The 12,785-nt window shown below is 42.6% G+C and overlaps 1 protein-coding gene across 1 annotated transcript in view; it reads right to left on the bottom strand.

The window, feature by feature from the left end:
- Nucleotides 1-12,785, bottom strand: part of BCKDHB (branched chain keto acid dehydrogenase E1 subunit beta) — a 229,699-nt gene that overhangs the window by 210,436 nt on the left and 6,478 nt on the right. Inside the window, exons 2-3 of the mRNA XM_057527644.1 lie at nt 6,173-6,250; nt 4,592-4,660 (exon numbers count right to left, since the gene is read on the bottom strand). Of these exons, the coding sequence (XP_057383627.1) occupies nt 4,592-4,660; nt 6,173-6,250 (147 nt within the window). The remainder of the gene's footprint in view (nt 1-4,591; nt 4,661-6,172; nt 6,251-12,785) is intronic.

The following is a 12,785-nucleotide window of genomic DNA, read 5'->3' on the forward strand; positions in this document are numbered from 1 at the left end:
CCATATTAAAGACAAACTCTACACAGGGAACTATACTCAATATTTTGTAATAACTTGTAAGAGAAAAGAATCTGAAAAGGAATATATATATATATATATATACACATATGTGTAACTGAATCAGTTTGCTGTACACCTGAAACTAACACAACATTGTAAGTCAACTATACTGCAATAAAAAAATAATAAAGTAAAAAATAAATACAAATAAATTTTTAAAAGTAACATTCTAGGGACTTCGCTGGTGGTGCAGTGGTTAAGAATCCACCTGCCAATGCAGGGGACACGGGTTCGAGCCCTGGTCCAGGAAGATCCCACATGCCTCGGAGCAACTAAGCCCATGCACCACAACTACTGAACTTGCGCTCTAGAGCCTACGAGCCACAACTACTGAGCCTGTGCGCCTAGAGCCCATGCTCTGCAACAAAGAGAAGCCACCACAATGAGAAGCCCACGCACAGCAACAAAGAGTAGCCCCCGCTCGCCGCAACTAGAGAAAGCCCGCACATAGCAATGAAGACCCAATGTAGCCAAATAATAAATAAATAAATAAATAAATTCATTTTTTTAAAAAAATGTAAAAGTAACATTCTAAATTGAAAAGGAAAAAAAGACAAACTCTGAAGATAAAATCGTAGGATCTGACTGGACATGGAGAATGAGAAAGAGAGAAGAGACTAGGACCTCCCCAGTTTCCGGCTTAAGTAACCAAGTGGATGGTGGTATATTCACCAACACAGGAAATGTAGTAGGAGGCATGGATTTGCTCGGAGGATATAATAAATTCAGCTGAGTTTGAAAAGTTTGGAAATGCTGAGTCTGAAAGGACTCGAACACCGAGGAGAAGACTGTGGAGGGGTGGGCGACTGAATCCAGAGATGAAGCTCAGGCCAGAGGTCTAGACCAGAGACAGAAATTCAGAAGTCGCTAGTGTGTGAGCACAGGTGACAGGAATGCAATGCCCTGGATGGGACCCTGGGCAGAAGCCAACAGAAGACCTGCCAGCTTTGTAAAGCACATGCCATGCCACCACGCTGGCTCAGGCAGGGCAACAAAGTGAGGGCTAGAAACTGCTCAGCGTAGATACAGATAAGACTAGTTACAAAAGTGTAATCTGGGACTTCCCTGGTGGCGCAGTGGTTAAGAATCCGCCTGCCAATGCAGGGGACACGGGTTCGAGCCCTGCTGCGGGAAGATCCCACATGCTGTGCAGCAACTAAGCCCGTGTGCCACAACTACTGAGCTTGCGCTCTAGAGCCGGCAAGCCACAACTACTGAGCCCATGTGCCACAACTACGGAAGCCTGCACACCTAGAGCCCATGCTCCGCAACAAGAGAAGCCACCGCAATGAGAAGCCCATGCACCGCAACGAAGAGTAGCCCCCGCTCGCCGCAACTAGCGAAAGCCTGTGCGCAGCAACGAAGACCCAACGCAGACAAAATTAATTAATTAATTAATTATTTTTTTAAAAACTGTAATCCGACTTTTGGTTTCCAGTCCCACATGTAAGGAGCTTGGCCGTCGCCACTCCATCCTAACAAGTAAAAAAGCTCAATAGACTAAAATCGACAACTCTTCTTGGATCCTTAGAGAGGTGGGGACCTAGGGCAAACCGCTGTCCCCAAGACTGGAGAGACGGATGGGTGAATACAGGGAACCTCAACTTTCCAGAGCTGGGGCAGGAAACCTGGGCTGCAATTGATGAACTACTGGAGGTTCTGCGTGGACAAGTCTGAGAGTTAAAACCTCCAGGGACCAAGTCGCAGGGGCTCCCCACTATTTTGTGAGGCTTACCTCCAGGAGCTCAATCAGGTTTCCACAGTAAATGTCGGAGAAAATCCCCTCGTGCTTCCAGCGAGGGAAGTGAACAAGGAACCATTCTGAAATATGCCAGAGCACTCCCTCCTTAAGTAAAACTCATATAAAACTAGTTAACCAGAGCCCAACCTACTGGGTATCACCAGAACCTAACTGACCTGGGGGAAGGGAAATACCCAACTCCAGCCCACTCCAGCCCCCCCTGTTCTACCTGAGGCAGGGAGAAAAAACTGAGAAATGTTTTGTGAAGGTCACGGTCCAGGGGCACAGGCTCACTGAAGACAAACCTCGTCATAGGATTACAGAACACTTCCCCTCTCCCCACACCTCACCACACCCCTGAAGGCCTATTTACAGCAGTTCCTTTTACCCAGTGCATCACGTCTGGCTATCAACAAAAAAATTACAAGGTGCACCAAAAGGCAAAAGACACATTTGAAGAGACAGCGCAAGCATCATTCCCAGACGTGGCAGGGATGCTGGAATTATCAGACTGGGAATTTAAATGATTAATATGCGAAGGTCTCTAATGGATAAAGTAGACAGCATGCAAGAACAGACAGGCAAGGTAAACAGAGACGAAAATCCTAAGAAAAAAACAAAAGCATAGTTCTATGTTTTGAATATTAGTTAATATATATGAATATATTCAAATATATTCAAATATGGTCTAGAAGTGTATACAATACCAAGATACATACAGTGGTTCTCTCTAGGTTATCTCTGGTAGTTTGGGCAATTTTTATTTTCTTCTTTACGCTTTTCTACATCTTCCAAATGTTCTATGATGCATATGCATTTTGAAATCAAATGTATAAAGGTTTTTCATTTCTTTTTTACGATCTAAAATCTCTAGGAGTCAGAATTAGCTGGAGAGAACTGAGATAGTTTGAGATAGCTGAGACTGGTCCAAGTATCTCAAACTCTAAAGAGCTGTTAAAATAGACAGCTAGGAGAAAGCAGAGGGACAGGACCCAGAAAAATGAAACTGCTGTAAAGGAAGGGAAAAGAACAACCTGAGAGTTCCTGCTAAGTGGGATGGGACACTTGATTTCCTGGATTCAACTATGGTTTCCTGGATGCAAGTAGAACCTCAGAGAAGAGTGGGACAAGAAGGAACTACAATTAGAAAAAAAAAAAAAATCTTAAGGCCCCTCACTCCTTACTGCACACAGGAGATTTACAGGGCAGCGGCAAAGGTAAGACAGTAGGTAGACGTCAACTCCACCCCAAACTTAACTGCTTTGATTTCCACATTAGATAAAGCTGAGGAAAAAAATGAAAGGTCAAAGCACCTCAAAGTCACCCGTAACAGTAAGGGGGTGAAACACATTCCTTACAGAGGAATATGCATTCTATGATGGTTTTAAGTCCGAGGCAAATGAAATGAGTGAAAGCAATAGGCAGAAATCGATCACATGCCAGGCAAAAGGCACAGATTGGCGGGGATGACACCTGTGAAAGGATAATGTGATGGTTAACGACAGGTGTCCACTTGGCAAGGTGATGGTGCCCGGCTGTCAGATCCCAGTCTAAGATACTGCTGTGATGGTATTTTTAGATGTGATCAACATTTACATCAGTAGACTTTAAGTCAAGCAGGTCATCCTTCTTAATGTGCATGGGCTTCATCCAATCACTTGAAGGCCTTAGGAGAAAAGACTAAGGTTTCCCAAACAAGAAAACATTTGTCCTGAAGCCTGCCTGGTTTTCCAGTCTGCTGGCTTGCCCTACAGATTTCTGCTTTGCGAGCCCCACAATGGTGTGAGCCAGTTCCTTAAAATATAAATCTCTCTTTCTCATTTGCTCTTTCACTTTCTCTCTCTCAATATAGATATAAGTATAGGTATAAATATAGATATAAGTATAAATATAGATACAGATACAGATATATAATACATATATACATATACACACACATATCTATACACACATAGATATATCCTAATGGTTCGATTTCTCTGGAGAATCCTATCGCAGATAATAAAAGTTGAAATCTATTAACAGAGACCAATAGGGCAGAACCTTGAACTAGAGGCAATGGGATTGAAATGGGCTAAGGTAGGGGACTTCCCTGGCGGTCCAGTGGTTAAGACTCTGTGCTCCCACTGCAGAGGGCATGGGTTCAATCCCTGGTCAAGGAACTAAGGTCCTCCATGCCCCACAGCATGGCCAAAATAAAAAAGAGTAATCCATGTTCTTGGGGTTGGGGCTTTCCTGGTGGTCCAGTGGTTAAGAATCTGCCTTCCAATGCAGGGGGCGTGGGTTCGATCCCTGATTGGGTAACTAAGATTCCACATGCCGCGGGGCAACTAAGCCCATAGGCCGCAACTACTGAGCCCACGCCACAACTAGAGAGAACCCCATGCGCTGCAATGAAAGACCCCATGTGCCGCAACTAAGACCTGATGCAGCCAACTAAATTTAATTAATTAATTAATTTTAAAAAGCAAAAGAAATCAGCTAAAGTAGACAGCAATAAGAGGTCAAAGATTCCCAGAGCATGAAGGACATGACAAACAATGTATTTAATGAAGACTATTTTGGAATCTATAATATGTATAATATGAACTAGATCAGAGGGAAGCTACAGTTAGAACACGCTTGGGGAAATCTAAGCCAAAGGAGTCTGTGGGTGGCCGTGGAAACGAAAGGAACCCATCCGTACAATAAGGATACGGCAAACATTTTAACAAGCAAACTTTGTATTTTCAAGATCTTTAAGTAAAAGTTCTACAGGAATACTGTTCACATATAAAGATACTAACTTACCATACTTGTCTCGCAAGCCAACAGTACATCTAAAGACTCCACCAAAGGCAACATCTTCACCAAATATTACTGAAAAACAATGTTTAAAAAACACATTGCATTTAATAATCCCTAAATGATACTAACAATGAGAAATAAGTAATTTAAATGTTTACATTTTCAATTAGTAAACAGGAATGGACCACAGATTTAAATCAAGGTTTCCCAATTTCGACGTTAGGGACACTTTGGACTGGATAATTCTTTTGCCGTAGTGGCCTGTCCTATGACAGGCATTGTGCATTGCAGACACAAGGGCAGCACCCCGGGTCTCTATCCAGTGCATGACAGTGACACCACACAGAGCTGTAACAGCCTAAAGTCTGTCTCCCGACATTGTTAACTGTAAGGGGAGGAGGGGGGATTAAAATCCCCAGTTGAGAAAGAAACACAGATCTGGAATCTCATCTTGTTTTACCCATGAAGGAAACGAGGCCAGAAAAGTAGTGAAGTAACTTAACAAGTCAGAAAGCAAGAGGCAGAACAGTGACTCACACCCCAGGCTCCCGAGTCCCTGAGCAGCGTTTTTGTTTTTGTTTTTGTTATTGTTGTTGTTTTTGTTTTAAATACACGACATACAATGAGAGTCAGCAATCTGAAGAGCTGAAGAAACATAATTTCAAGCTGAGAGAACAGTCACAAATAGGAAAGTGACAGATGGCGTGAAAGAGAAAGGAGGCGAGTAGGATGGATGTAAGGAGCGAGGCAAAGAATAGTCTAGGTGAAAACTGAGGGCCGCCCTGTAGTAAGGCAGAGAACCAAACAACGGGTGCTCACAAAGCTGAATTCTAGTCCCATTAAGGCACCTCATCGGCTTCGTGGACCTCAAGAAAATAACTCACCCTTCTCTACGGGGCTACTACATCAGTCATTCTCATTCAAAACAAAGGAAGGTCTAACCATCTACTAGTGCAGCTCTCACTTCCTCCTAAAAATTAACCTGTTTTTCACTTGACCTTAAAACCAGAGATTCCCAAGTGGAAACCCAAGGTACACTAAATATACATATGAAGTCAAGTCCATCAAATGTAGAAAATACACAGTGGGACAACTGGCTTTATATCAATAATTTAGTAAGATAAAGTTACTTATAAAGTTAATTATAAATATTACAGTTATTTCCCAAAAAATCTTACAAGTTGCATGACAATGCATCCCAAAGGAAAGCACAGAATCAAACCTTCATTTTATAAATAGATAGCTGAACGAAGTGGTATTTTCCATTTTTTTCTACATGCTAGAGAAACAGCAGTACATATTCAAAAAATCCAGAAGGTATTAATGTAATATAAGGACCACACATACTATGGGAGAAAGTTAACTTAATGATGCCAGATATACATGCGAACTAATTCATAATAAGAGGATAAAAAAATGTGTTTAATATCATAATTTGATTATTTAGCCTTAAGCATTTGTTCAGGTCTTTTAAAAATTTCAAGTAGATATAATGTTACCCATTGAGCTCCAGACAAATATTTCTAGCAAATCTTCAATTCTGAATTAACACAACTACCACAGTCAAGCACAAAGGAAGTTTACCTGCAGTAGGATCTTTGGCCAATGAGTTGTCTAAGGCACTTGTTACTGCCTGGAAGAGATTCATTTTCTGAGTTTGCCCTGTGAAAATTAAAAAAAAAAAAAAATTCATGCATTGTAACATATATAAAAAATAACCAGTTTCTTAACTGTTGATTAAAATTTAATTAAAGTCAAGGTAGATGGGACTTCCCTAGTGGCACAGTGGTTAAGAATCTGCCTGCCAGGGCTTCCCTGGTGGCGCAGTGGTTGAGAATCCGCCTGCCAATGCAGGGGACACGGGTTCAAGCCCTGGTCTGGGAAGATCCCACATGCCGCGGAGCAACTAGGCCCGTGAGCCACAACTACTGAGCCTGCGCGTCTGGAGCCTGTGCTCCGCAACAAGAGAGGCCGCGATAGTGAGAGGCCCGCGCACCGCGATGAAGAGTGGCCCCCACTTGCCGCAACTAGAGAAAGCCCTCGCACAGAAACGAAGACCCAACACAGCCATAAATTAATTAATTAATTAATTTAAAAAAAAAAAAAAAAAAAAGAATCTGCCTGCCAATGCAGGGGACACGGGTTCAAGCCCTGGTCCAGGAAGGTCCCACGTGCCGTGGAGCAACTAAGCCCGTGTGCCACAACTACTGAGCCTGTGCTCTAGAGGCCTCGAGCCACAACTACTGAGACCATGTGCCACAATTACTGAAGCCCGCGTGCTCTAGGACCCACGTACCCAACTACTGAGGTCGCATGCTGCAATTACTGAAGCCCATGCACCTAGAGCCCATGCTGCACAACAAGAGAAGCCACTTCAGTGAGAAGCCCATGCACTGCAATGAACAGTAGACCCCGCTTGCTGCAACTAGAGAAAGCCCACAAGCAGCAACGAGACCCAATGTAGCCAAAAAAATTAAATTTAATTTAATTTAATTCAACAAAATAAATAAAATTTAAAAACAATAAAGTCAAGGTAGAAGGAAAGGTATGGAATATATTACGCAAATTTACTGAATTATTTACAATGATGCAGGCTCTGTAGAGGATACAAAAGCAATACAAACTTTAAGACACTTGTCGAGGAGGCAAAATTTAAACATATTAAACAATTTAAAAACAAGTATAAAAAAAAGGAGGAAGGAACATAACAAAGTTGAACAAATGTGTGTAGACAATAAATAAAAGCTATGGAAAGTCAGAAAAGGGAAGCAGCCAGAGTAGTAGTGGTCTGGGAAGACGCCCTGGATGAATCTTAGGAACATAAGCCATAACGAACACACGTGACCAATGTCATGTGTTAAATGTGCCAATAAGAACAAATGGTCATGGGCCATAGAACAATGAGGGAGGCTAAAAGAACTTCAGTGCCCAGAACTGCTGGTGTATGGAGAATACTATAACCCCATGCCTAAACACACCAGCTTGGCCCTTCCTATTATCTTATTGCTCAAGCAGAATCTCTGTGAGCCAATCTCTATCTCCCTAAATGGGCTGTTGAGAGGATTAAATGGAACAATACATGTAAAGCACTTAGAACAGTACCTGACACAGTGAGCGCTGCATAAATATTAGCTATTAATTGTCAGACTCTGGTCTGTGAATGTGTCCTTCATCTGGACCTTGGCATTATTCTGAATGGTATAAAGCTTTATTTGATAAAGTTCCAAATGTTGGAATTCAGAAATACCGTGATTTTAGGGCTGTGGTTTAAGCCTCGGTGCTGCCCAGCGCCCACGATCGTCCCAGAACTGCAGGGTCAGATCATCCACAAAAGCACTACTCAGAGCAGAAAAGGCTTCTGCCTGAATCTTCTCTGATACACAGGACCCGTCTTCATGTTACTGCCTGATCCACGCACCTTAACCCATAGCCATGCTGATATCAAATCCCTCCAACACCTGCTGCTTACCCTGACTACTGGCCCATCTAACAGACTCTGTGAACCCCAGTAGCCTGTGCGTCCCAAAAGCCAAGGTCTAATTCCCTGGGTGGGTCACAACTATGACTGCTGTTGCCTTCTACCCTGCAGCCAAGAGACACTGGTCCCCCATCCTTTTCCTGAAGGCCCATCCCTGGAGCACCCTGGCTCTACAGCAGGCTCTGACCTAGGACACCTGCAACCTTCCATCTTCCCGGCCCTCTGATTCTCTGTCCAGCTCTGGGCTCCCACCTGTCTCTGATCCCTTCCACACTGTTTAATACCCAGGCTACAGGTCTCGGCGATACCCAGTCAGATCTGCCCTGCTGCCCTCTGAGCCCAGAATAAAGCCTGGTTCTACTCTTATTTCTGGTGTAGAGGATAGGAATTTATTCAAGAAATCATTGTCATATCACCATCACACCCCATGTCCATAATTACTTCATAATTTATTTTTCTTAAAGGCTATGCCTGTATCATTTAATAGATACTTTCCTTAAATCCTTCTCCATTCTATAAAAACTCTTAGAAGTGTTGACTGGTGCCCAGCATCAGACGATAATCGTTTAGGGTAAACTATTTTCCCAACCACCATGACATTCCCACTCCTTCACCTCTTTCATACATTTCCTAAAGTAAGACTTTTATCTATGAAAATCTAATGAGGATTTTCATAGCTAAGACTCTAGGGAGGATGAAACTGCCTTAACATCTAAACTGGTATTTATTTCAAGTCTGCTGACCATTTGAATTAATACTGAATGCCTCTAAGACATATCATCACACTGCTGCTTGGCAAGTGTCCAGTAAGGAGAAAGCAAAGACTTTAATAATAAAAATCATACAGAGTGAATCTGAAAAGTATTGCTCGATAACCACAAAGAACTTGTTCATCTTGTATGAAAATAATTTACAAGTAAGGGTATCTAAAGGTTATATTTCCATGTGAACACATAATCTTTTCCCTCCTGAATACTTTTTTTTTCAAATAAAGTCAGAATTTTGGGGTTTTGGATTAACTGCTATTCTACTAGATGCTTTTAAAAGCTTTAAGTGACAATTTTTAGTAGAACAACATCTACTTTTGATTCTTTTTTAATTTGCAGTATGATTTATGGATGGGTCAGGAAGAAATCACAAGTTATTCAGAGGCAACATCATTTAAATATGTATTTTCCTTAGAATTACTTATTTTCCTGGGGGTTACACCACAAACTATTGATACAGTATGCCTAAAGTTCCCTCATGATAAGATAAGCACACCTGGAGCACATCTAACCAAAGCTGTGCCACTGGTAAGACCTTAAAAAGGAAAAAAGGAAAAGGTCTATGAACACCACTACAAAATTATTAAACCCAGTTGCCAAATCACACAAATACCAGTGTCAATAACAGGCTGCAAAATTTCAAAGCCAGACTGACGACTCTTCTTTTCCAAGATAAAAAGTTATAACAAAATAAACATAGATATACACAGCGTGCAACTTCCCAAGCCAAGGATGCAAGCTAAAGGGTACCCATTGGTAAAATGGGGTTTTATGGTTGGAACTGAGCTGCTTACTCAAAACTGTCCTAAGCAGAACACTGTGAAAAAACGGGTCATCATCTGGCCAATAGGCACATGAAAAGATGCTCAACTTCGCTAATTATTAGAGAAATACAAATCAAAACTACAAGGAGATACCACCTCACGTCAGTCAGAATGGCCATCATTAAAGTCTACAAATAATAAATGCTGGAGAGGGTGTGGAGAAAAGGGAACCCTCCTACACTGTTGGTGGGAATGTAAATTGGTGCAACCACATGGAAAACAGTATGGAGGTTCCTTAAAAAACTAAAAATAGAACTACCATGTGATCCTACAATCCCACTCCTGGGCATACATCCAGAGAAAACTCTAATTCGAAAAGATACATGCACCCCAGTGTTCATTGCAGCACTATTTACAACAGCCAAGACATGGAAGCAACCTGAATGCCCATCAACAGAGGAATGGATAAAGAAGGTGTGGTACATATATAAAATGGAATAGTACTCAGCCTAAGAAAGAATGAAATAATGCCATTTTCAGCAACATGTATCGACCTAGAGATTATCATACTAAGTGAAGTCAGTCAGAAAGAGAAAGACAAATATCACATGTTATCAGTTATATGTGGAATCTAAAATATGCTACAAATGAACTTATTTACAAAATGGAAATAGACTCACAAAGAAAACAAAGTTATGGTTACCAAAGTGCAGGGGGGGATAAATTAGGAGTAGACAGCAGATACAAACTACTATATATAAAACAGATAAAGAACAAGGTCCTACTGTATAGCATAGGGAACAATATTCAATATCCTGTAATAAACCATAATGGAAAAGAATAATTTTTTTTTAATTTTAAATAAAAAATTTAAAAAACCAGGTCATCATCATTGCTGCAAAGACAAAGTGGCACGTTGCTGGGATGTAAGGGACACAATAGAACATAAGGGGGCAGGGGTTCTTAACTGCCTTTGCTCAGAGCTATGTGCTCAGCCCTTACGACAGTATCTGACATGCAATAGGTGCTCAATAAATATTTGTTGAGTGAATAGCTGAACAAATAAACCTATGAGGCTGTTTCTTAAAAATTAAAAAACACACAAAGCAAATTGTTCATCAACCACTTAAAAACAAAGGAATGGGATAGGAAAAAAATCTACCAATGTCACAATTCAAAGACAAGTTCCAGGCCAAGGGGAGTGGGGGAGAGGCAGTACTGCAGTACCAGTCCGATGAGCAGTACTCAGTTATTCTGAGTAACTGTTCCATATGCAGCACGGGGTAGCACTGAAGAGAGGGAGAGGCCATCAGCAGAGCTAGAGCACCTGCGAGTTAATGGGTCACACGGGTGCCCCAGGAGCAGTGCCCAGAAATAATCCAGGTCAACAGCAGCCCATGCTGACAGTAAGTGTATCTACAGTTAGACCCCGAACAAATACAAATAAACACACAGCTAAGACGTGGATTCGGGTCTACTTCAGAAAACGAAGCTTCCACCAACACATCTAGGGCTGGTCCTGCTCTGAGCTGCCTGGTCCCTGGTGTAGACCTGTGTATCACAGCCCCTCCTCATGTGGTCCTCCTAGAAACCTCCGCGTTGAGCACAGTGCCTGACACATACATGACAAGCAGTACACGCCTGCTGAAGCATGATGAATGCGTGATTTCCATGGCATAATCTGGCATGGACCACACTGTAAAATGGGAGGATGCCTAAGAAGCTACCTGTTTTCCCCCAGCAAAACCTCCTATACCCCTCCGGATACCCTATTCTCCAGGAATCTTTTGCTAGGAGACACGTATATACCTCTACCCAATTCTAACCCCTATTAAGGGGTGTCCCGACCTCTACCCCATAAAGTAAGTTTCGGGGAGAATCCAAGTAACAGGGACAGAACATTTTATATTGAAATGTAAATGAAGGGTCTCTACACGCAAATGCCTTTTTAAGGTGCCCGTGTTACTGCATAGCCACGAAAAGGAAGAAATTAACAGTTCGGGGTGAGGTGGGCTCATGCTAACCTCTGCCAAGGCATGACGCCCGTGGTGTGACAACCTGCAGCGCTTCCCTTACCTTAGCTGGCCCTAATCTACTCAGTCTCTATATGATTTTTAAATCCATCTATATGTCGGTTACTCGCAAATGGGTCTCTCCAATCCAGACCTCTCCTCTGCGCTCTTGGCTTTTATATCCAACAGCCATCAGTTCTCTACTTGGGTGTCTTGGGCTTTTCTAACTCAACCAGCCCAGAACTGAACTCTTGATGTCCACTCCCAAAACCAGTCATTCCCACTTTAAAAACCGCACAAGACGGCACCCAGGTGCCCAAGCCAGAAACCAAGGAAGCATCCTTGAATGTCTTCCTTTTATCCATTCTTCGTATCCAATCCCCTAAATCCTACTTCCAAATATATGACTTCCAAAGTAAAGCTTAAAATCCAGCACGACTGTGTCCTATTTCCAGAACTCACCAACATTTTCCTGTTCAGGAAACCACCTCCTAGTGGCCTGTCTTAGCTCTGGCTGCTGTAACAAAATGCCATAAAACCATAGTTTGGATGGTTTAAACAACAGAAATTGATTTCTCACCATTCTGGAGGTTGGGAAGTTCAAGATCAAGGTGAGTTCCCAGTGAGGACCCTCTTCCTGGTTTGCATCTTCTGGCTATATCCTCACATGGTGGACAGAGAGAGATAATCTCTCTGCATCTCTTTTTATAAAAGCTCTAATCCTATTCATGAAGGCTCCGCCCTCATGACCTAATCACCTCCCAATGGCCCCACCTACAAATACCATCACATTGGGGATCTGGACTTCCACGCATGAATTTAGGGTGTGTGTAAACATTCAGGCCACAGTACCGCTTCCTCATTTCTACTCTTCACGCCTCCACATCATTCATCAGAGAGCTCTATAATGAGTCCTAAAAAACAAAGCAAGTCACATTATTCCTCTGCTCAAAATCCTTCAGAGGCCTCCGACTGCTCCTGGAATAAAGCCCCCCTCCTCACCACGCCCACCAGGTCCTGCTTGAGCTCACCCCTGCCCACCGTGAGTCCCATTCTGCACCACTGTCCCCAAAGCTCAGGGCCACCAACACGGGCTCCCTGCCCCCTCAGGACCTTCACTGTTGATCCCTCTGCCCGGCACCCTCTTCACCCCTCCTTGGATGCTCCCTTCTGACC

This window comes from Balaenoptera acutorostrata, chromosome 14 (assembly GCF_949987535.1).
Source record: "Balaenoptera acutorostrata chromosome 14, mBalAcu1.1, whole genome shotgun sequence".
NCBI lineage: Eukaryota > Metazoa > Chordata > Mammalia > Artiodactyla > Balaenopteridae > Balaenoptera > Balaenoptera acutorostrata.